Raw genomic sequence first — 23,888 nt, forward strand, 5'->3', positions numbered from 1 at the left:
GAGATCAGGATTAGTTTCATTCTGGATGTCTGTAAGCTTGGCCTATACTGAAAATGGATGGCAGTATCCATGACAATTACATCTCCTCCATCTGAAAGGGAGCAGTGTAGGTGGAGCCCAACACTGTGCCTCATCCGCTGTTGCTAAGGAGACACTAGCAATGAATCGGCCTCACTCCTTCAAACTCAGTGCCTCGCTCAAGACTGGAGGGTCACCTCGTCCGCTGGCTTCCCTTTTGCTCTTGATGAGGCGATTGGCCCAATTTTATAATTGAACGGGCAAGTCACACTAGCCCTCAGCATTTCTTTGTACCTATTGTAAGTTGAGTCGGAAACCTTTCTGAATTCCACTGTCTAAAAGGGCTTAAAAATAAATGTTGAAAAAGTGAATAAATGATAAAGTGTTCCTACAGCTGTGAGGTCCTATCTCTCACCCCCACGTTCAGACTAAGACTGCTTTTGTTGTGGTTCTGTTTTTTACAGTTTGAATCCACCCGAGAGGAGCTGATGAGAGCCAGCTAAATCTTTACTGATTCTTTACCCTTACTGAACTGCCGTTAAAGAATTTCATTTTCTTTGATCCATATCTTAACATTTCCAAAACTGATCGCTTTATTTCTTCCTCCCGAGTGTTTTTGCTGTACCAATCCTATGACTCCTTGTTCACACCACCATGGCTTTCACAGAGAATTCCCAGCCATAGACCAAAACCAGCTGCTTGTGTTGTATTCCTGCCCGTTCGAGTCCAGCCTCTGTTATCCTTCTCCCTGTCTCTCGGGATCCTCCGCTCCAAGGCCTTGACTGACAGCTGCAGTTATCACCGCCAGCTGGTCATTCCAGAGGCCACTGCTAATTGCTCTTCCAGATTAGCAAATTAATGAGATGTGCAAAGTGTCGAAACAGCTGGCCAGTTGTTGTAACATTGATAGGCTAATAAACCTGTCAGGTAGATGGGTGGACTTTATTTAGGTCTTTTTCTGCTCACTGAACTGGAAAAAGCATTCAGCTATAAATTCCTTGGGTTAGAAACGAGATGACATTCCTTATGCTGGATTGAATTAAGATTGTGTTTTGCTGTCATCAATACTACAGTTGTATAAGATTGCTTTATTGTCTCTTGCCATACAGTTACAGAAGGCCCATTACACAGACTCTCACACAGTTATTCAGAGTCATTTGTTAGGATTTGGATTGTTAGTGATTTGTTTATTTTAACCCCTTAAGGATAGCAGACTTGAGGCGGAATCTGGCTGGAGTTTGTTTCCCATAAAGCCAGATGTGAAAAACTTTTTAATTCACTCTTAAAAGGTTTCCTTGGTGTGAAAGAAAAATGCTTTCCCACACCTGAAATATTGATCATTCTAAGGCTTTATTTCAATCTCCATTTGAAAAGTTTAAAAACTAGTGCTTTTATGTATCTAATTAATCAATGTATATGTAAATAGGCCGTCGGAGCAGAATTAAACATGAGCCTGAACCTAGTTTGAGTTAGCTACAGATTGCCCGTGATCTCCCATTCTGGATCAGCAGGCCTACGCAGTTCTCCGCCCTCCTGTTCCACTGCCTGCTCTTGAGTTCATGGCTGAGTTCATTAGCGCAGCGCGAGATAAGTGTGAATAGGGGCTCTTATTTCAGACACACTCTGCCCACACACAGCAGTTACCATACAGCAGAAGAGAACATTTTGTTCTGCAGACTTCAGAACAATGGAACTATACTGTGAGTGTGTTTTCAATTTCTAAAAAAAAATATTGTCAAAGCTTTACACTTGTAAATTAAAGGATCAGAATCCAGCTTGGTGTGTGTTCTTTTAGACTGAATATTGAGTAGGTCTGGGGAGGCTCATCAGTGGAGTCCTTCAGAATTCAGTGCAAAACTATGCTGACTAAATAGTCTTAAGCCACCTTATCGTATAAAAATTATATTTTATTCAATTCTACTAGTAACGCAACATGAGCTGAAGCATCAAGGTGATAACTAATGGGTGCCAATACACATTAAAAAAGCACAATTCCGTAAAGTTCTTAACTGGTCATTTTTGCAAATATTTCTTCTTTATAGGCAAAAACCAGGGGAGTGAATTCGTGGAGGACTCAGTGCCTTCTGGTTTTTGGGTGAGGGACCAGTTAAATTGTAAATCCTATGTATGTCTGAGAAAATAATAAGGTTATTCTTAAGGTTTTTACAGCTGATTACTCAGACTAACATTCACTTCATCAAAAGTATAATTATTAGCAAAACCTCTCAGCCTGGTTAGAAGTATCACAATTATGGTGATAATTAGACCGAGCCTGTGAGTAGTTTAAGTGTCTTACTAGAACTGACACAGCACGTTCAAGTTAAATCTGTTTCTTTTTAATCCACTGGTCCTTGACTTACTGTACCTTCACTACTCCAGCATTGAGTTTTAAACCCTTTGTAGTCATTTGTTTTTGCTGATAACTAAGATCCACAGGCATGCTGTCCAGAGATGAACATTACTACAGGAACCTCATTTTATAAAGCATTTTGAAAATTGTGGGAATTCATCCTAGAGTCAGTTCTACAACAATGCCTTACAATACTTAAAATATTGTAACTTACAATAAGAAAACAAATTGTAAAGAGCAACTGAAAGGCAAAATGGATCTGAAGTGTTCAGACAAGGTTTTAGAAGGATCTGATTGCTTCCAGGAAAGAGAGGCCATTCTGACTGAAACCAATTAATTTAATTATTGTTAAAATTAGTGACCAGGGAAAGGAACATCCAGATGGAACACGGAAGGTGTTCTTTCGTCTAATCATTTTTTTCCCCCAAATTTGTAGAAAAACATAACGACTGAATTATGGCCTCAAGTCTGACTTGTTTGTTCTCCCTTAATTGCTGAGCAGGATTGCTTCACAGCGAGTAACAAAACCCTTATTGTCAGAGAAAAGAACAATGATTTTGCTGACTAGTTGAAATTCATCTTTCTAGAAAAAAGCCTGCTTTCGTTTTAACAGGCTGTGTTTTAGGTGCAGCCTTTCCAGTGACAGTTTTTCAGTTTTGACTTGTGTACCGAGAGAAGGTCTATATCCAGCATTGAATGGTTTAGTTTCTTTAAATCTTTGTAAATCTGAAAGTTTCTCAAACACATTTTTCCCCACTGTCATCAGCGGTAAGAGTTTAAATGTACCAAATGCATCTGCTTTTTTTTAAATGCATCAATTTAACAAGCCAACAGAAATATTTAAGTTGCTTAAGGGTATGGGTAGCATTCTGCAAGACATGACATGCTACAGTTTCGTCATACACTTCTTTTAAGAGCCAAGACCAGGAGTGAGCTGGGCTTGGAGGAAATCTTTCATGAACGTGACTCAGCAGGTCAACGCCATTCTTTCACTTACCAGCTCACAAAGGTTTTCTCCTTTCTTGGCTGCCAGAGTATCAAATTAGATACTTACAGAAAAGACAAACCTGCTGGTTTATTCTGTATTTAGGACCCAGGATTCAAAGAATGTTACCAGTACATACGTTATTGGATCTTCATCTTCTTTCCATAAACATATGTACAACAATACAGGTACAGGTTCCTTTTCTTGTAATTAAAAGTGTTGTATCCATACATAGTTTTGACATCTACAGTTACTATGCTACATCTACAGTTATGAATTTAATAGTGGATATTTAAAAGGGAAATTCAGTAAAATGTTTGTTTTCTAGCTAGCATCTGCCAAAATGCAGAACTAAATATATTTACTTTCAGGTAAAGACAATCTCTTTTTCATTTTTCCGTGCAAAGTGTCCATGATGTCGTTTTTTAGACCGCCAGCACTGTGTGGGACAGAGTGTATACTGTTATTCTGCTGGGGAGTGAAGGCGGATTTGTAAAGCCCTGCTTTATTTTTAGACCATTCCCTCCTGCAGTTCTCCAGGGGGCAGCGGCCACCCTGTTAACTTCGCTGCAAATGTGTGGCTCAGCCTGTACATTATTGGAAAAATGTCATGCAAAGAGCCAATGTCAAACAGACTCCATGCATGCTCTAATAAAGTAATAAAAATTACCCAAATTAATTGATGTGTTGTGCTATGAATATTTTGTCAAGTCATAGTAGTTGCTACAAAAGAACGTCTCTAAAAATAGCAGGAACAAGCGGGTAGGAGGATATTTCTTTTTAACACGACTTTCTTTGGTTGAATTTCCAGCCAACATCGTGCACCAGCCAGCAACACTGTTCATAGCTGCCTTCAGTTAGTTCATTTTGGGATTTTAATTTGAAGGGAGAATCTTCTTTTATGCCAGGTTCATTTATGTTCTTAGAAACCTAATAACGTTTGGTATGTGTGTACTGTTAAGCTGTTATATATAGTATCCTGAGGTACATTTTTGCAGAATTCCATGTCACAACAATGTGCATTCTAAAGGCAATGCTGAGCAAGCTGAAACAAAAACCCCTATTTGATCATGCTGATTGGCATTTAGGAAATCTGTTACAGGCATTGAAACTGAAGTTGAATGTACTGTATGGAGGCAGATGCAAAGGCACGTTGTGAGCACTGATCCCACATGGCACATTGTGTCTGCAGAGTCCATGAAGTACATGCATCTCAGCAGTTCTACAGTACATTGAGACAAAGTCAGTTAGTGACAGAGCCGGGACCTGACTCGGCAACCTCCCTTCACCACCCAGCCATCTAGTCTTTCTTTGTTTTGGAAAAAATTGCCACAGTAGGTGTGACAGTCCCGGTTCTGACTTGAGTACTTTGTATGGGAAACCTCAGACAAAACAGGGTAAGGGCATGTCTCGACAGCAGTGCTCTAGTTTCACTGCAGCACACCGAATCTGAGAATGCAAGACTACTCTTGAGGAATCTGCCTTGCACTCTCATTAAGAGGCTGTTGGTCTTGTGGCAAAGCTGAAAACATGAAGTTTATCTAACTTAAGGGGTAGGGGGGTAAGGGAATTGAAGCCTCCCACTTTGTGTGATGGAATGAGGAGTGGTTCTGTGTGGCTCTCCAGAGCACTGGCCTCGGTGAAGACCGGGCACAAGTTCACCTTAAGCTTGATATATGGCTTCTAATAGATGTAAGTGTCAGCTGCTTCTTTCAAAACCCAGCGAGTTTTAGTTTTTTACCCAAACAGCTAACAGCTGGCACTCAGGAGAATCGTGACAGTCCTGAAGAAGTACCTGCGCAGGGCCTCCAGTGTTGCGGACGCGTGCAGCCGCTGCCTGGCCTTGTTCATGACTCTCTCCTCTCCCACGCAGACGGTGAGGCCCAGCGGCGACGATGACGGAGTACAAGCTGGTGGTGGTGGGAGCTGGAGGCGTGGGGAAGAGCGCTCTGACCATCCAGCTCATCCAGAACCACTTTGTGGACGAGTATGACCCAACGATAGAGGTACTGTGTCCACCGGCCTTGTTGGTCACAAAACTAATTTTCTGCTTCCTGCTTACGAAAGATATTTGTCCTGTCCTGGAGTACAGCCTCTTTACCTACAGGAACACCCGGATAGATCTCTGAAATCAGAGATGCACAGTTTCAGAGTTGCAGAGCCTCCATCCAGCAGGTATCGAGGTCTGGGCCATTTACCAGTACTTCCAAATTCTGTAAAAATCACCACCGGTATCATCATTTGTTTTCAACTGCCCTAAAAACATTTTATTAGGAAGATTTAATTTAATCTTTAATCTTTTCTCAGTTCAAGTTGGTGCAGGTTCAACTGATTCACTTTATTTTCTCATGGAGATACACAGTTTTTTGTTGTGGTTATCATGTATTGCAATGGGGATTGCCAGAAATTCACAAGTTGGTTTTCTTCCCGAGAGCTGCAGTTTGTGATAAATCAATTAACTGCACTGCTCAATTTCTAAGCTTTGACAAAACTGGATGTGTTGACCTTTTCTTTCAACATTGTTTTAGAATCATGTATTTTGGTTTGCTTTAAAGTTTTAAGTTGGAAATGGGGTTCTTATGAGGAGTGAATGCTTGGAAATGATTTCCAAGGCAAACATTAAAAACCCCTACATATTTTGCTTTTTTTTAACAATTCATTAGCAACTCATTGGGAAAGGAAATTGTTTTACATCTGTTCTGAAAATGTTTCCTGTGTTTTGTAGTATTTCAAACAAGATACAGAAGAAATGTGGTTACAGCTTAATGATGAAAAATGCTGTAACCACATTTTTTTCTGTCTAGGTAAGAAATAAATTAAATGCTGGATAATACTCCAAAAGAAGCAACATGACAGGTATCAACTATAGATGTATCACTGGATAATACAGTTGTTGATGAGTTTCCTTTTATTTTTCCTGCCCTCATTCTGTTAATTCCACAGCTTTAAAGGCCTAAATCATCTCTGTCTGTGTGTACATTCTGTATTTTAAAGATCAAAGAGAGAAGCTCTGCGGATGAGTCGTCCCTTTCAAGTTATTTGCTGGTGTTCTGCTGGCAGCCTCTGCTTGCCAGATAAGTGTTCTCTAGGTGAAGTAGCAGAGATCAGAGGAGACATGCATCACTCAATACAATAATGAGGAGGGCTTTCGAAAAACTGTGCTGTTTAATGGGCATAGATAGAGGCAGGAGCAGTACTGCATGTACTAATCTTTTTTTTACAGTGGGTGTGTACAGTCTTAGAGCCCGATGGATGTGTAGGCACTATTATTAGTAGTAATAACAGACTGCAATTGCATAGTGCCTTAAGATGTGCATAGAAATCAGCATTGCTGATCTGAGTGCTTTTAGTTCACAGCCCTGTCGCAACAGCCTGTGGGTTTCACATAACGCATATCAAAAATCTGTGGTTAACATGTTTTGCTATGTAAAGAAATTATTTCACAAATTTCTGATTAAACAATTTCTGCATTAAAGGCGACTATATTATTTGGCCTATATATGAAATCGTAATGGATTGGTGTATTGTGTTGGCATAGTTCAGGGCTCCATGCTTTCATATTCTCACTGTCAACTGTGGTTAGGATCTATAGCAAACTGCTTCACAGCATTAATAAAAGGACTACCTTAAGTATTAGAACTAGTGGAGGCCTAGTTTAGCACAGACATAAGAAGGACAACTTGTGAGCTGTTTTTCTTGGAGTCATAGAATGTACACTAGGCATGACTTTCTTTTCTGAAAAGTGTGGGGAGAAAGGAGGGAACCACTGTACCTTTGGTGTGTAGTTTTGTTTGCTTTGTATGTAATTTAGCTGTGGAGTGTTGGCTGAATCTCATGGCTTTATTCCTCCTTTCCTTGCTAGGACTCCTACAGAAAGCAGGTTGTGATCGACGGGGAGACATGTCTGCTAGACATCCTGGACACAGCAGGTCAAGAGGAGTACAGCGCCATGAGAGACCAGTACATGAGGACTGGAGAGGGCTTTCTCTGTGTGTTTGCTATCAATAACACCAAATCCTTCGAAGACATCCATCAGTACAGGTCTGTGTTTAGTGAGGAAGAGGATAGAGGAAACTTTCTGTCACAGCCACACTGAATTTAAGTGTAGCACACATGGTGGTACCTCAAATTATTGATAATTATTACAAATTTGGCGTGCTTCCAAATGACTGATCTTCACACTTCAGAGAAGTAGTCTGATTGTTGTATCAAAGACTGGTCACTTGGCGTGGGAGCTGAAGTACTGTTGAGGATCCTGGGGTCTGACTTCATCGCTATAAACCGGCTTATCACACTTGTCCCCCTCTCTGAGCTCCACAGCAGCCCCAGTCACTGGAGGGCTAAGTCAAGGCACCAATGGTGAATACAGCTGGCGCTTATATTCAAACTGCAGTCTCAGGCACATCTGAGACAAGTGCCTGACTTTGTGGTCTAAATTTATTTTCAGGCTGCCTTTGCCATTGGTGCAAATCCCAGAAAATGGTAAGGCCTCCACACCAGGCCTGACAACCCCACAAGACCTGTTTCACAGACTGTCTCAATGTCTGATCATCCACATTTGAGAGGCATGTAAACTTAGCCACTAATAATAATCTCAAACAGAGTCTGAAACAAGCTAAGAAGCAGCTAAGCAAGAAATGGCAGAAAAAGCAAGTTACAGGTGTTTGCAAAAGGAAAATGATAGTTCCTTCAGGCCCAGAGGTAGAAGTGATGTAATGTTGTAGCGTTTATCATGGCTAAAGAAGGTTTATCTTCTAATTGATGGGATTACAAAGCAGTGCCAATGAAATCGATCCTGATTCAGTTAGAGATGAGAAGGCATCTGCTTGTGTGGAGGATTATTCAAGGACTGGCTAAGGAGAAGGGAAGATGTACTGGAGCCCTGACATTTAGCTTTTCTGCAGCATTTTGCGACCTTAAAGAGGTGATCTACGTGGAGTTGCTCTTGGGAGGCAAGCCATTTCCCATAGCTCTCTTTCCCATAGGAGAGCTACGGTGACATCAGAAGGCACAGCTGAATTAGTCCCTTGATGAGAAATGCTTGTCAACTTGCAGCCTAGAGAACTTGAGAACTCATCTCTGGAATGGCCCTAATGTGAAAACAACAGCGGTGCACTGTCCATTGACCTTGAGAGCCTGTGGTTGTTCTGTACGTGAACTGCGGTGTTGTGCTTAATATTTCCCTAGCCTTTCAGTACCAGATATTTTGCAATAGCTACCAGCAAATGTAGTGGTTAATGGTGTGGGACAACACAAGCTCTTTGTCATCGCAGCTGTATGATCTTTGTACTTTGCCTGCTGTCATTAAGGGGCTCTTGGCTCTATAGGTCATAATGTCAGCCAGGGGTGATTCAGTATGTACTGGAATCCAGGATGAAGTGGGTAGATGTGCTCACACGCACAAATGAAGGGCACTTGTTTCTGGGCAGTCCTCTGCGCCTCGGAGGACCGGAGGCCGGCCAGTCGCCTGGCGTCTGAGGCGGTGGGATAAACCCCGGCACCGTGCTGACGGCTGCCCCGTGTGTCCGCAGGGAGCAGATAAAGCGGGTGAAGGATTCCGACGATGTCCCCATGGTGCTGGTGGGCAACAAGTGTGACCTCCCGGCACGGACCGTGGACACGCGGCAGGCCCAGGAGCTGGCCCGGAGTTACGGGATCCCCTACATCGAGACGTCGGCCAAGACCAGACAGGTAAGGCCGCTAGGAGAGAGCGGGAGCTGCAGCAAGCACTCCGGCAACTCACTCTCCAGTCCTCCAGACAGGTCAGGCCAGCAAGCCTGCAGTACGCCCAGTCTCCCTTATTCGCGAGAACACATTCTTGACTGGTCTGCAGATATCAGCCAAATGCACGTACTGGGAAGGAGCTTTCCTATTCTGCATAAGTACCATTGCTATACCTGTACTGTACACATCAACAGACTTGGCACTCCTGAAACACGTTTGCTGTTCTTTTTCTCACTTTTTTCCTCACCTTTGTTGACAGTCTGGTTCAGGGTTTAGTTTTTCAGTTCCCAGTTCCAATTCAGTGTTCCCACTTCCCAGAATTCAGTTCCAGTACCAATGGGCGTGGCTTTGGGAATCAGTTTGAAAGAGGGCATTAAAATTGAAAAAATGGAAATGTAGAAATGACCACCAAGGAAGGAACAGGAGAAAAATCCTAAAAGGATTACTACTGTACCAATCCAGGATTGGGGATTAGAAGGCATGAGCACGTCTTCAAGATCGTTTGCCTGCTTTTTTGTGCTTGATATGGAGGGGGGTTAGCAGTACAGTTACAGTATTTTCTCGGTTTCGTTCAGGTAGAGATGGAGAGCTCTTCGGCTTTCTTCTGTGTGGGCTGTGTGAGCTGCCTCGCACTCCAGCTGTGGTCTAAGCTTCGCTATGAGTCACAGAGGATTGCATTGCTTTTATGCAGGGCAGCTGAGCTAGTGAACGCAGCTCTCTTTCGTCAGCTGATGCTATCGTGCTTGCTGTGTCTGCCTCGTGGTTCTGCCAGTTCTGTGTGAGATAGTACAGAGCATCCGACAGGCTTTTGGCTCCCTTGTTGCAGTAGGTTCTGTTTGCATACTGAAGCGCTTCCCATGCCATGCTCCAGTCCAGTTCTGTCCCGTTCAGACAGACAGTGTACGCCTTCACACTTTTACTGGGAACCTGTTCGTCTCCCATCGCCTTGACCTGGGCAGCAGTCGGTTAAAGCTCCTCTGTGCTGTGATCAAGATGAGGCAAGGTTCCTCCTGGGAGCTGCAGTTCCCAGTTGCAGGGGTTAGTGTGCTCATTATCCACGCTGGCCTTGTTGTTTGGTGCTGTAAACAAGTATATCTAATATTTCAATGCAGTAAAGCAATATGGTATCAAATATCATTTACCTCTATGCTAGAACTTAAAGTAAAAATGTTTCTTTCTTGTTATCCTGTTTGTCTTCCAAAAACCAAAAATTAGTAACGAGATGGCAGCAGTGTGATAACATTGCATATTTAAGGGGATAAGAGCACACTTTTTAAAATGCATAACCCTTTTTAGGGGGGATGCTGATTTGCAAGCATTTAGTCATAATCCCACAGACGGTAGCTTCGCACCAAGCCAACAGACACACAGCAGTTGTCTGGACTCTTGAAGCCACGTGTCATCTGCAGGTTGAGCTGACCTGTCTCATGGCAGTCCAGACCCATCTCGTATTCCCCTTCAGTGGGTGAACAAGAGTCTGCTCGTTCCTGAATACTCATGTAAACGCCCCTTAAACCTGAAGTGTTCAGTTTATTTTTTCTTCTGTCTCCCAGTTGTGCTTTCCTTCCCCAGAGCTTTGACAATCCTACTTTAATAGAGACTTTACGGGCTCCTGATGGTCTCAGTGCTGCAGGGATGCACATCATGCTAACACAGTGCCATAATACCGCATTCCCAGTGCTGCACAGTGGTGCCCAGTTGCTGGTTGGCCACTGCAGTTTTCCTCTTCTCTCTAGCTTCCAGTGGGGAAACTGGCAGTGATGTGTTTAGAAGACTTACGAAAGTGATTGCCCTATATTGAGCGCTGTTATTTATTGAGAAATGCTGTATTTAGTCTGTTGCATTTCACCTCCAGGTACTATATATGATGTATAGACATCATTGATACCATGTTTCATACAAGTGATGTGCTGCAGTGACTCACTTAAATGTTTGCAGTTTTCTATGAGCTCAGTGATACAAGCTAACACGCCAAGTTGTGTTCCAGATACCCAGCAGTCTCATCTTTGTAGGCTCATAGGTGACCATCTCAACTTTGAGTGTCTGTGTTGGTATGTGTGTTTTCTGCAAGAAAATAACTCCAAACCCTACTGAATCTGAGTCTTCAACACGGCACACTGAGTAGTGTGGAAATTAGTACGTCATTTGTTAGAAGTAGGAGTTTGAAATGGATCCAGAATTGAACAGGTAGCCATTGAAAGTTATTGGTATAGTGATAGAATTTTAACAAGAACCACGAAATCTGAACTTACAGTCATCAGCATTCTGTATGAGCTGTAGTCATGAAAAAACATGACCAGAGGCACTAGAAAAAGTGCATTACAGTAATCTGGCTGCTTTGATGTTAACAAAAGCAAGTGTTAATCTGTCATGTGGGAAAAGAATGTCTGATTTTCTAAGAGGAAGAAAAGATAACCTTAGATGTTTTTTAAACACGTTGCTTAAAGGACAAATTTATTTTGATCTAAGATAACACTGTAGTTTCTCATATCAGCCATCCAGTTAGAAGGTAAACCACCTTTTTACAGTTTTTACAGTCACAGTTTTTTAAACTGACTTTGAGGTTCCAATAACATCTTTATTAGAATTTAGTCCTGAATAAACATTGATGTCTTTGTATCAGCCAAGCGGCTCGTAAGGTTGTATACAATACAGAGCTGTTTTAAGTGATGCATATAGGTGAATCCTTGAGTATAACAATGAATGTTTATCTCATCTTCCAGGATATTTCCCAGCAAGGGTAGCATTTAGAAAAGCCAAGTCAGGCGAATTCTTGTTAAACACCTCAAATGCCTCCTCATTAACAGTTAATCAATTAAAATGTCAAATATATGTACACCAATAAATTTACAGGGAAATACTACCATACAAAATATTAAAAACTATGAACCATTTTCTATACAAAATCATAAGTGTTACAATGTAGAACCAGATTTAGGGAAATTATCAGTTCTTATATATAAGTGTTATAAGTGTATTAATCGAAGATTATCTTTGTAGTAAAACGTAAGAGTCTACAGGTATTAAGTTTCAGTTCTCTTTATGTTAATGAAACAGTCATCAGGTCTCTGTTATGTTATACCTATGTTATGTAACCCACAAGAACATTTTAATAAATCAACAAATGTGGTTGTACATAACATAATTCAACCCTTAACATTGTCTTTCTGTAATGTGGATGAATGAAACAAATGGACATCCCGTCCTTTGGATGAGACGTAAAACCGAGGTCCTGACTTTCTGTGGTCATTAAAAACCCCAGGGCGTTTCTCGAAAAGAGTAGGGGTGTAACCCCGGCGTCCTGGCCTAATTTCCCATTGGCCCTTACCAATCATGGCCTCCTAATAATCCCCATCTATGAATTGGCTTCATTACTCTGCTCTCCTCCTCACTGATAGCTGATGTGTGGTGAGCGTTCTGGCGCACTATGGCTGCCGTCGCATCATCCAGGTGGATACTGCACATTGGTGGTGGTGGAGGGGAGTCCCCATTACCTGTAAAGCGCTTTGAGTGGAGTGTCCAGAAAAGCACTATATAAATGTAAGCAATTATTATTATTATTATTATTATTATTATTATTATTATTATTAAATGACCTTTAATTGTAGCTTTGCAATTTTCACAGTGATAAGAAAAATTACCAAATGGAACCAGAGACGAATAAATGTTTCCAGGGTATATAGGAATCAGTTTTGTAGGTTTTAGGACATGTAGGAAAAAGTTTATTTTATACCAACTTTGGGGACACTATATAATATATGACAATGATACCCATTGAATCTGATATCCGTTTTATTGAGCTTTTAGTTTCGCACGAGCAATTGCTGTAGTTGCATGTCCTTGCCAAGAATCCAGTTACAGTTCTTTAGTTTGAGCCTCAAATTCAATGGCATGTCATTTGGGTTGACTGCAAGCGCTCGTGTGCTTTCAACAGGCCCACTTCCGTTTGTTAAAATCGAACTTGAAACCCTGTACATCATGTAAAAGTGTTTGACTCCTCTTTTAAAGAAAATACGGATTATATCTTGTTGTCTATGACTTCGTGAATGTATCGGAGTAGCTCAGTTCTCATACTCATGAGAACATGTATCAGTTGAACTTGCATTTACTTTATAAACACGCTGCAGGGGCAGTCCTCTCGGTTCCTAACGGAGGGGCGCAGGTGTTCGTGAGTCGTCTCCATACCCGATCTGCGAGAGGCAAGACGGTGACGCCGGGGGGAATCTGTGTTTTGCTGCTCTCACTGGCCGGCCTTATCTTCCGCAGGGCGTGGAAGACGCATTTTACACTTTAGTCCGGGAGATTCGCCAGCACAAACTGCGGAAGCTGAACCCCCCTGATGAGAGCGGGCAGGACTGCATGAACTGCAAGTGTGTCGTGTCATGACCACGGTGAGCGTCTATGGGCTGGCTTCGCTCTGGGGGGGGGGGTGTTATTCATCTCCAGTTTGTTAGCACTGCCATTATGGGATGAAACTATGTGCGAAAAAGGCAGGTAAATGTGGTCTGTGTGAGAGCACTTGTATATACTGTACTTTCTGCCCTTCGCACCACATTCCTGTTAATACTCAGTGCTGTTTTAATCAGTAAAAGCCAAGCTCCAGACTGGGATAAGAAATACAAATGGATCTGAGTTCTAGAAAGGAACAAGTAAAGGTTTATTCCATGCTGAAAAGAGGAGAAAAGAAACAGCAGTTTGGCTGTGGAGCCTTTACTTGTTCCTTTGCGGCCTACGCATGCTGACGCAGCTCCCTACATGAACTACAGAGTTTTAGAAAGACACTACATAGCAAAAAAATATAAGTAGTCATAATGTAATCCCTGGAATATTTATTATTCATTTATCCACATAGTGACCACAGTAAAGCAAACAAATACCGTAGGAGATTAATGCTAACAAAGAACAGGAGTGGTTACTTTTTACAAATTTTATGAAGTGACGCTCAGTTGCTTTGAAAGGTTTAGTCAAAGAGTTACCCAGGCAAAACTAAACAGCAGGGTCTGTGACTTGAACGGTTTGTGGAGTATCAGTTCGCAGGTGCTTTTAGTATTTAATGGACTAATGCTGAATGCCTGGGAGGTGTACCAACCCCAGATATTTGTGCTCCACCAATCGCCGCGACTGCAGTAGAAATACAAGCCTCAGTAGTGGAACAGTGCTCAGACAACCGCCCAGCTGCTCTGCCAATACTCTGCCTCTTTCTTGGTTTGTTGGGGTGGGAGGGAGGTTCTGCCTTCTTGCCCATATGGCCAAATGCTTGTCCCTCAAACCAAGTGGATTGAATCCCAAAACATGAGTTGAGACTCAGCCTCTCATCACATTATTGGGTTTTGTCTATCTTCTGAATTTCACACTATTGAGCTTGCAAACCATCTTACAGTTTTCTTCCATGAGTCATTTGATTCAGATTCTTGATAATAGCCAAAAGCAGAAAGTTATCTTGAGCACAAGTCTTATCGAACGATTTTGGCAGCTGTTCACTGCTGGTGTCCTGATTTCCTGGAAACTTGTCTCTACAAGTCATGCTGTTTCCTTTCCTGGACCCAATGCAAGATGTGTATCTCTCCCTGGCAGAGAGCTTCAGAGTAAAACCTGGTGCAGTTCAGTTCTTGGCCCTGGTGGTGGTCAACTGAAAGACAGGGGAAACTGCCTCAGAGAGTCCCCAAGGAGAATGTGAGCACATCTAGGGAATGTGTGGCTTGTCCCAAAGAAAAGTTTAGAAATGCAACCTGTCAAAAGGGCCTCTTTGTTAGGAACCACCAAGAATGGAATTCTGAGTCATTTCATTTCATGTAGACCCAATTTCACCAGCGTACGTTTAAGAATTAGGATTCGTACGCACGTCTTTTCATCACCTTACAGTTTGTTTCCTCCTGCGTTGTTTTGACTTGATATACAGGTCTGCTTTGGATAGCAAGTGAAAGTCCTTCTCTATCAGGTTTTATACCTCTTTCTAAAAAAACATTAGGGTTACTGTGATGTTATTAAAGCCAGTAATGAGATGATGTATATAAATGACAGTATTTGTGTCACTAGACCTTTCCACACAGAGGCCTCTTTTAATAGTTAAGAGGCTTTTCTGACAGCTACAATACTTTGAATGCTGTTAACAGCAATAGCAGGAATAATATATTCAGGATGGTATGCGACATGCCAGAGCATCAGATTGCTTGAAATAGTTGGCATAGTACATCTGCCTTTCCTTTTTGTCGGCTATTTTGGTAAAACAGAGTACAGAAATAAAGAGCATGAGAGTTCTGGGGAGCCCTGCCTATTGAAGGTGGAGCTCTGCAATCTGGGTTCGAGTCACTAGCTGACTGTGGCTGGGATTCCCCAAGCAGAGCTCTCAGCTCTCTGTCACGCAGCGCCCCCCAGTGGCTTCTCCCCCCACTCAGCGCTGAACCTCCGTGGCGCCTGTGACGCATCTGAAGACTATGTATATGTCCTCCCTCTCCCCTGTGTGCATTCATCCTTGCGAGGGCAGATGTAACAAACCCACAGATGACCATTTCAAATCAATTGTGTATAATGAAAATAGCCAAAAAAAACATGACTTTAAACTGTATAAAGTCTCTCTCATACTTGTATCGTTGCACATTAGATCAAAAGAAACCCAGGTGTGTCTGCACTTACTGGGACCTGGTGCAAGAAACTTCTCTTTCCTCTCTCATTCCCAGCTCTGGCACAGACTCCGCAGCAGACCCAGGGGGGTCACAGAGCCCTGCTGGATCTGAGCAGAACCTCCCTCTTCCCCTTCTATCTATAACAGCTGCTCTCCTCTCTCTCTTGCAAAGTTTACAGGGTGGCAAAGGAGCGGTCTTTCAGAACAGCGCGGCAGAACGGACTTGAAAGGAAGAGCTGTGAACAGAGGAGAGGAGGAAAAGCATCGGGACTAACTGTTGGAAGGGGGGCCTCTCCTGATTTGGGAGCCCTGGATTCGGTTCATGTCTGCTTGACGCACAACACAGGACACAGCTACTTGTTCCCATGTGTGTTGCACTGTGGGAAACGGGAATCACGCTTAAATTATTGTTTTACAGTCACAACACTGGTCTTACCCTGACTGTCACCTCCTTCCAAAAGACTGGAAACTGGTGGCTTCTGAACCTTATTTCCAAGTCCTTAACATTGGAATCCCTCTTCAGACTGCAGCAGTAAGTTTTTGTGACTGTCCCTGAAAGAGTTTTTAGGTGATTTATTTATTTTTAAAGAGGGATTTTTTTTAATGGAAGTTTACCATGCAATTCTTTTGTTTTTGAATTTGCAGATTTGTTAAAAGGGTATTTATTCTTAAAATCTGCCTCATAATAGTTTTATTACTTCTTACATTTGTTTTGGGTGGTAGCCAGTTCTCAGTTTGACTGCTGCTAGGAAGGCACGTTTCCTTCTGGTTGGCACAATGAGGGAAGACGTTTTCTTCTTTATTGCCATCACTCTTCTTATGACCACAGACCTCAAAAAAACAAAATTCACAAACAGTCAGAAGCTTTTCTGTTTGGGCGGTAGCAGTCTAGTAGGCTCTAATGCTTTGATAGGTATAGACACATTTTAGTCTGGGTAGGGATGGGGGTGTTATTATTGCTAAAGAATGCTGGAGTTTCATTTGCTGGATTTGGACACCCAGACCCTACTTAAATGCAAACTTCTGTAATTGTACTGAGTAGTAGTCCTAGCAGACTTCATTTCAGGTGTTGGAAAAAAAACTGAGTCATATCCTTAAAACCTGAGCGAGCCGCAGACATGACATGGTGCGTGGGACAGTGAGTTGGCCTTTCTTAGGGTTAGGGTGTCTCATCAAGGGGGTCTTGAAATATACCTGCTGTGTTGCTTTCCTTTTAAAAGTGGAATCTCCACTTTGTTGTTATCCAATTGCCAGCCAGTCTAGAGCTGCCACGTGCAGCTGGCTCCGGCTCCGGCAGTTTGTGTGGAGAGGAGGCATCTGCAGGCAAGCTGCTTCAACCTGTCCCTGACTTCCCACCTTTTGACCTAAAACAAGCGCCACAGTCCAGTACAGGAGAGCTTGCGCTGATTGCAGGAGCAAAATCTCTTTTATAGATGAATAAAGCAAATCACATATTTCTGTTTCAGCGAAAGCAAAGACAACCCTTGCCAGCTCGTGCCATCTTCCCAAGCTGGTGCTCTGCCCATAGTGTGCCACTGCATGGGGAGTCTCAGAGTGGCATGGCCTATGCCTGAACCAGTGATGCCAGGGCTATTTGCCTGGTCTCTGTGTGACCACCTTTACTGGCTGACTTTGGTTGATGGCAAAGCTATGCCTAGAAAGACTCCCACACGACAGCCATTCTGCACCAGCTCATCACACAGCAGATCAAGTGCAGTGAAGGATTTTCAAGTAGATCAGATTGAGCCTCATTTGGCCAAGACAACAACAATCTTTGTCCCGTGGGATCTTTAATGGGCACATTTTGAAGCCATTGGTTTTGTGTCTTATCAAAACCATGCATAGTATCCCCTGTCAACATACTGGGACGTTGGTTTGGAAAATCAGGACCAGAAAGAAGAATTCCACCTACTGGTCCACCAACATCACTTTCAGTAAGGACTTGATTTCCTTAGAGATCTCCTATATCAGAGGGTGGCAAGGTGGTTAGTATTGCTGTCTGGCATTGCCGGGGCCCCGAGTTCAATTCCGCTCAAAACCTGGGTTGCCATCTGCATGGAGGTTGTATGATCTCCCCTCGTTCGCCTGGATTCCTTTCTGGTGCTCCGGTTTCCTCCCACAGTCCAAAGACATGCTGGTGGGTTGATTGGCTTCTGGGAATTTGACATTAATGTGAGTGTGCATGTCTATCTAGGGTGTATCCTGCCTTGCGCCTATTGCTTGCTGGGATAGGCTTGGGTTCCCCCACGACCCTGAATTGGATAAAGTGGTTTGAAAATGGCTGGATGTATGAATTCCTTTATCAGTAATGATCAGACCCAGGCTCACTCAGGCTCTGTGATGCTATCAGGCTGTAAAGTTGGTGATGCTGCTGTTTGCTGATTTTTACCTTAGTGGGTATATCACATCTTTCCCATTTCGCTAAAGAGGTGATGATTAAACTTTCAAATTCAACTGGGATTGCTGAGAAAATGTTGTCATATCTGTTTACCCTATAACAGAAGATGTAATGACCATTTAAATTAACATCATTTTGTCTGACATTTTGGATAGGCAAAAAAAGTCTAATATTAATCTAAAAACATCAGTTTCTCTATATTGGAAACAAATTCAGTGTTGAATTAATAGCTCTTTTTCTTTTTAGGTAGTTTTATTATTTAGCTAGCTTCAAGCTCAGCATGAATGCATTGATTCTCAGCAACAAACCAAGAGACCCTCATCAGAACACTTTTTAAAGCTTCATGGAGTGCTGACGTTCTGCACATAACCTTGCTTTCTTCTTTTGTTGATAGGTCGTTTATTACAAAATCTTCCCTTTTGTTTTTGAAACATTGTTGATGAGGTAAACTTCAGTTAGTTTTGCAGAGTGAAAAACTCACAATCAGCAGGCACTCGTCCTGTTTTGTGTAAGATGTTAATAATTCATAAAGGCAAATCCAAAAGGTTTGATGAATTTAATAAGATGTTAATAATCATCGGAATCAGAGGAACTTGGACATAAATTCTTACAAAATCTCCTTTTGCTAAGGTTGTGCCAGGGAGTGAATACTGTTTGCTTAAACAAGAATTCTGATTCTAAGATTTTAGCCAGTTTAACCCAATTTCACTCCTAAATACCATACATTGCTTCTTAACTGTTCATTTGGATTAAACATGAAAGGCACCCAATTTTAAAACTAGTGGGTGGACAGGCAGTTGTCTGTGATTTAGAGGTCTTGCACACAAAGCTTCTGTAAGTGACAGGACCCTTTGGAGATACAGAAGTGATGTTTCTGATTGACAAAGATCCAATATCCACCATGAGAAAGCTACCCAGTAAGCCGAGTAAGAGTTCTGTCCACCTGAATCCTGTCCCAAAAGAACAAGCGGCTCAAAGATGCAGCACAGATGACATGCACACAAGTGCACAGGGACAATGTAGAGACACCAGTTACCTGGCAAGCATGTGTTTGAGGTGAGAACAAACTGGAGTACCCATAGAAATTGAGCATGCACAGGGACAGTTTAAATAAGTCTAATGTTTAAATAATTTATTGGAATTGCAGGAATATACCTAAAGTTTTGCTTCTCTTTCCAGATTCTGCTTGAGCTGAAAGGATTTTGATTTAAGTCACTCTTCCCTTTAGAATTGAATTGTATTTCTCAACAGAATGGCCTCAGGAGATCTTTGTCCTTAAACATTGTTTGCTTTTTGTTCCTCAAGTAACCCCTGTCCACTAAAGTGTTTTTCCTGATCCCATTTAAACATTCCAGATGTTTTAAATCAGGAATTTTGAAAGAAAACTTCCCCCAAAATTGTCCTTGCAGGTAACCTATCAAAATGCGGCTGCGTAGTCAAGTGTTGAGCTGTTGTCACTTCATGACAGGCCGCAGAATTGCATCACAGTCACAAGACTAATCTAAAGCAGATGTGCTGAGAGAAATACATTTTTGATTCTTCTGCACTGGTTTTAAATGTTTTATTGAAAGATTATAATGTAAAAAAAGGAAAATGTCTTTGATTATACAAAACTGAGTATGATTCAGAATAGTTTATCAAGAGTTGTTCATCAAATGTTTATCCCTGCAAAACTATGACAATTTTCTGAACAATGTCCATAAGAGGTACCTTATACAAACCTTCTTTTACAATAGTATTTGTAAGCTGTATAAATGTTTATGTAAGGCCACTATAACATTTTGCTTTTCTTTGTTTGGTTTTGAAATATAAAAAGGATACAGCCCTTTCTAGGGTCTCCAGATTGCTGCTTGTGTTGAAGATCTAATTGGCTCTCCTGAGGCAAACTCAGGGCCATCCAATGAGAGTGCATTGTAAGGATCCACTGTGCTGTGCCTCAGTCCCTCAGAATGCCCTGAACTTCCAGGTTTGCTCGTCGCCCAGGATGTAAGGGTTCAGCGATCTCTAAAGAGCAGGAGCAATCGCTTCTGCTACCCTACACATAGCCTGCAGCGTGCTCCTGCTTTGAAGGGCAAAACTATTTTGGTCCTCGCAGGTGTGGATTAACCTGGTGTGAGAGGTTGTCACGGGTCTCCATGGCGACAGTAGTGCGACTCGCGTGTTGCTACAGAACCTCACCTCGGCCCCCTGGGGCACCCACAGTCCAGTCCTGGATGGCTGTACGTGTTTGTGCTTCACCTCGAGTTAATGTGATCCACCCTTCTCAAGGCATGGGCAAAAGGACTCGGCAGTCGACAGAAATGGGCCCTCCGGTACTGGAGTCGTAGTAACAAAAACAAAGTAGTTTTGTCAAGACCTTTGCTGTTTTCTGTCCATCACATTTCATAATTACACGGTTAAAACCCATGAGATGTATGTCCATCCTAGGCATCGTCCTCAATCAAGCCTGAAAATCATCCTCTGGTTTAAAGCCCAAATGTTAAACATTAGCATTTTCTGGCCTTATTCCAGCACCTTTTGGGTGCAAATTCAAATGCTAAACCTCATAAAATGACTGTTCATTGTCTCTTCTTTAGTGTATGTAGATATTTGCATCTTTTTTTTATTTTATACATATGATTTCTGAGCCAGTGCAGTGCCGACTTTTTATTATAGTAAACTTGCATTTCTGGAACCATTGTCACTATATAACAAATGATGTTTTACTATGAAAAACTGTGGTATTGTAAGACTTTATCTGTACTGTACATAGCACTACACAATTTAACCTTATACAGAAATGCTACAATTCCTGGAAAAACAGCCTTTAAAAAATGTCATTGTGTCACGTCTCATTAATGTGCATCTTCTGGTTGTCATGGAGAGGCTAGAATGTCAGCAGCAGGTGTTTACCGAGTCTTTTATTCACAGTCTGTTTTCTTTTTTGTGGGTGTCAAGCTCTCCTCACTACACTTGAATCACACACACCCAACTACTGTACATGTGCAGTCAGAAAAAAGTCAGAAAACACCACTGAAGGGAGAATCTACCCATGATTCCTGAGCTGCTTCCTTGACAGAATATGACATGGGAGTTTACAGAGGATGAACTACGCTGGTAGTTGTTCATTAGCATTGTATTTGACATGAAAATGTAAAATGTCCACGATATCCAAACGTAAGCAAGGTGCTAATGCCAAACAATATAAAAATGGATGAGCATTGTCAATGTTGAACACATCTTGCAGTGCAGCCCTTTAAATCCGAATTTATGGTGAATATTACTGCACTACAATAAGTTGAGAGTCCAGCTTCATATTAATACAGGATTAATGTGAAGACTGTTGACTTTAAAACAGTTCAGTGTAGGCTGTCCTTGGCTTGCGTAATTTGGAAATGGGTGTATTTTATACTTCCAGGTCAGGTTGTGCAATTCTGATCAGGAATAAGTGACTTACTGTTAGTGGAAATACTTGAATAACTTGGAACTTAAATTTAATTGGTCAAAAGAGCTTCTATGACTTTGTCATTCAACAATAAATCATGGTTCACTTAGAAAACTATTTTAACCCAAAAACAAAACAATTCTAAATAGCTATAGTTCAAACATCAACATACAGCATCGTTAAAGAAGGAACAGGGGTGAATGACCATGGCATACTGCCGCCCCCGGTGGACACAGCCCAAGACCATGCTGGCGCTTGTGGGGTGTGTTGGCATACTGTGGCAAGGGGAGTGTACACACATTGAATATGTAAATATACCCCTTTGTATATCTAACTGGCTGCAACCTTCACTAGCACTGGTGGGATGAAGATGGATGATGGGGCAATATTTCTGAAACACTTGTGTGAGTAGCCGAGTTGTGAATAGAATTCCTAAATCCTATTAAGTAATGCTTTTAAATTAAATTAACATATCCCCTTCATATTTCTGTCTATATTCAATGTATTCGTTTTATTAGAACTTACAAGAGTTGTTCCACTGCTTGCTTAAGCTTTTTCCTGCATTTGCCCTTTCGAAACATGCAAAGTTTTGCCCTTTACTGAGGATACAACCCCACCTACAGGTTGTACTTTGTAGCTGCATTTCTCGTAAACATGACTCCCATGATTCATTATTAGAATGTTTATTTCTTAAGCTTAATTGGTAGAATTGAGTTACTGGACCCTTATTGCAATAGTAAAAAAAAACAGATCAGTGCTCCGTAGTTGCCTTAAGATATATATAAAGAAGTGAATACATTTTTGGAGAAGCAAGATTTCCATGTACAGACTAGGACCGTGGAGTGGAAACTGAACAGCATCACGTATCTGTGTAGTATGACTTTTTGCGTATGCAAGCCATTGCAGGGTCATGGTGAACCAAATGAGCATCCTCTGATGCACCCGGTCTTGTGAACATGCTCCTCTGCGATCCCATTTGTATTGTGTGTGTTCCAGAAGGAATTGCTCCATGATACGGGTGTACGAATACATCAGCTCATTTCATGGTTCAAAAACAGTATGTGTACAGTACATATACGCTGAAAATGAGATGTGAGATTCTGCTTAGTGTAAGGATTTGCTAACTTTGTGGTGTGTTTGACCGAGTTATTTTATGGTTCGCACTCACAATTTAAACAAATGTATTTAATAAATCTTACTTAATGATTCCAAAAGCGAGAAGTGACATTTAAATGTGGGGAAATGTGTTAGTTTGTGTTGTTGCAGTGCCTCGTCGGTCACACACAGGTCACTGTTAGAAACAAGGGTCATGGAAGGAGATCATCTCTATGTCCTGTTTCCAACGATATCTTTCATGAACATGTGACTGTAGTGAAAGTCGCTTCCTGACTTCGCGCAATACAGCTTTAAGAATAAAAAAATAATGTACACCGCTGTCGTCTGCTGTACGTTTACTCTCACAATCAAATATGTGATTGCAAAAACCCTGATGTGATGATATTGCTTGTTTTTCGTCTTTGCTTATTTTTAAACAGTCTGCACATTGGTGATGGTGGAGGGGAGTTCAGTGATGACTGGAGTGTCTACAAAAGTGTTAGGAATTATTATTATTATTGTAATGAGTGGAGTCGAAGCGTCAACATGGATATCCAGTCTCATTGCTGCTCCTAATCCCTGAAGGCATTTTCCCTTGGAATAGCAGTTTACAAGCCGTTGTGTGGAAAATACAGTATTCCAAGAATATTGGCTCGTTTAAATATTACTGTTTAAGTGAACATGCATCGATTCAACTGTTTTCTGCTTTATGTAATTAAGGGTTGTGTGGGAGCAAGAGCCTATCCCAGCAAGTATTGTGTGCAAGGCAGGATACAGCTTGGATGGGACACCAGTCCACTGCAGGGCACACACAGACATCAACATGCACATACTCACACCAGGGCTAAGTGTCCAAGATGCCAATTAACCTACAATGATGCCTTTGGGCTGTTGGAGGAAACTGGAGTACTGAGATGAAACCCATTTGAACGCAGGGAGAATAACATACAAACTCCCCAGGAATTGAACCCAGGGCCCCAGCGCTGCAAGACAGCAATGCTGACCCCTGAGCCACCATACTGCGCAAGGAACATACACTGAGGTTCATGTAGAAGTTTGCATTCTGCCGTTTTTAATTAGCGTGATCATTAGGCATACTGTCCTGAGCAGATTTGAGCTCAGTGATTGAGAAGTCCAGTGAGGGACAGTTATTGGTATTTTGGGTTTCCTTATAAAATCAATCTGTTGTTGTCTGGGCTATGTATGTAAAGAAAGTGGTCGGTTCCACTGAGACTTTTTTACAGGGACTTTAAGAATATACCTCCAATGGCC

General features: G+C 41.9%; 1 protein-coding gene across 1 annotated transcript in view; it reads left to right on the top strand.

The window, feature by feature from the left end:
• The window catches only part of LOC148819340 (GTPase HRas), a 36,363-nt gene extending 18,204 nt beyond the window's left edge, over nt 1–18,159 (top strand). Inside the window, exons 2-6 of the mRNA XM_088934713.1 lie at nt 5,227–5,359; nt 7,216–7,394; nt 8,885–9,044; nt 13,344–13,468; nt 15,872–18,159. Of these exons, the coding sequence (XP_088790839.1) occupies nt 5,249–5,359; nt 7,216–7,394; nt 8,885–9,044; nt 13,344–13,463 (570 nt within the window). The 5' untranslated portion in view covers nt 5,227–5,248 and the 3' untranslated portion in view covers nt 13,464–13,468; nt 15,872–18,159. The remainder of the gene's footprint in view (nt 1–5,226; nt 5,360–7,215; nt 7,395–8,884; nt 9,045–13,343; nt 13,469–15,871) is intronic.
• Nucleotides 18,160–23,888: the final 5,729 nt, after the last annotated feature.

This window comes from Atractosteus spatula, chromosome 16 (genome assembly GCF_055471065.1).
Source record: "Atractosteus spatula isolate fAtrSpa1 chromosome 16, fAtrSpa1.hap1, whole genome shotgun sequence".
Lineage (NCBI taxonomy): Eukaryota > Metazoa > Chordata > Actinopteri > Semionotiformes > Lepisosteidae > Atractosteus > Atractosteus spatula.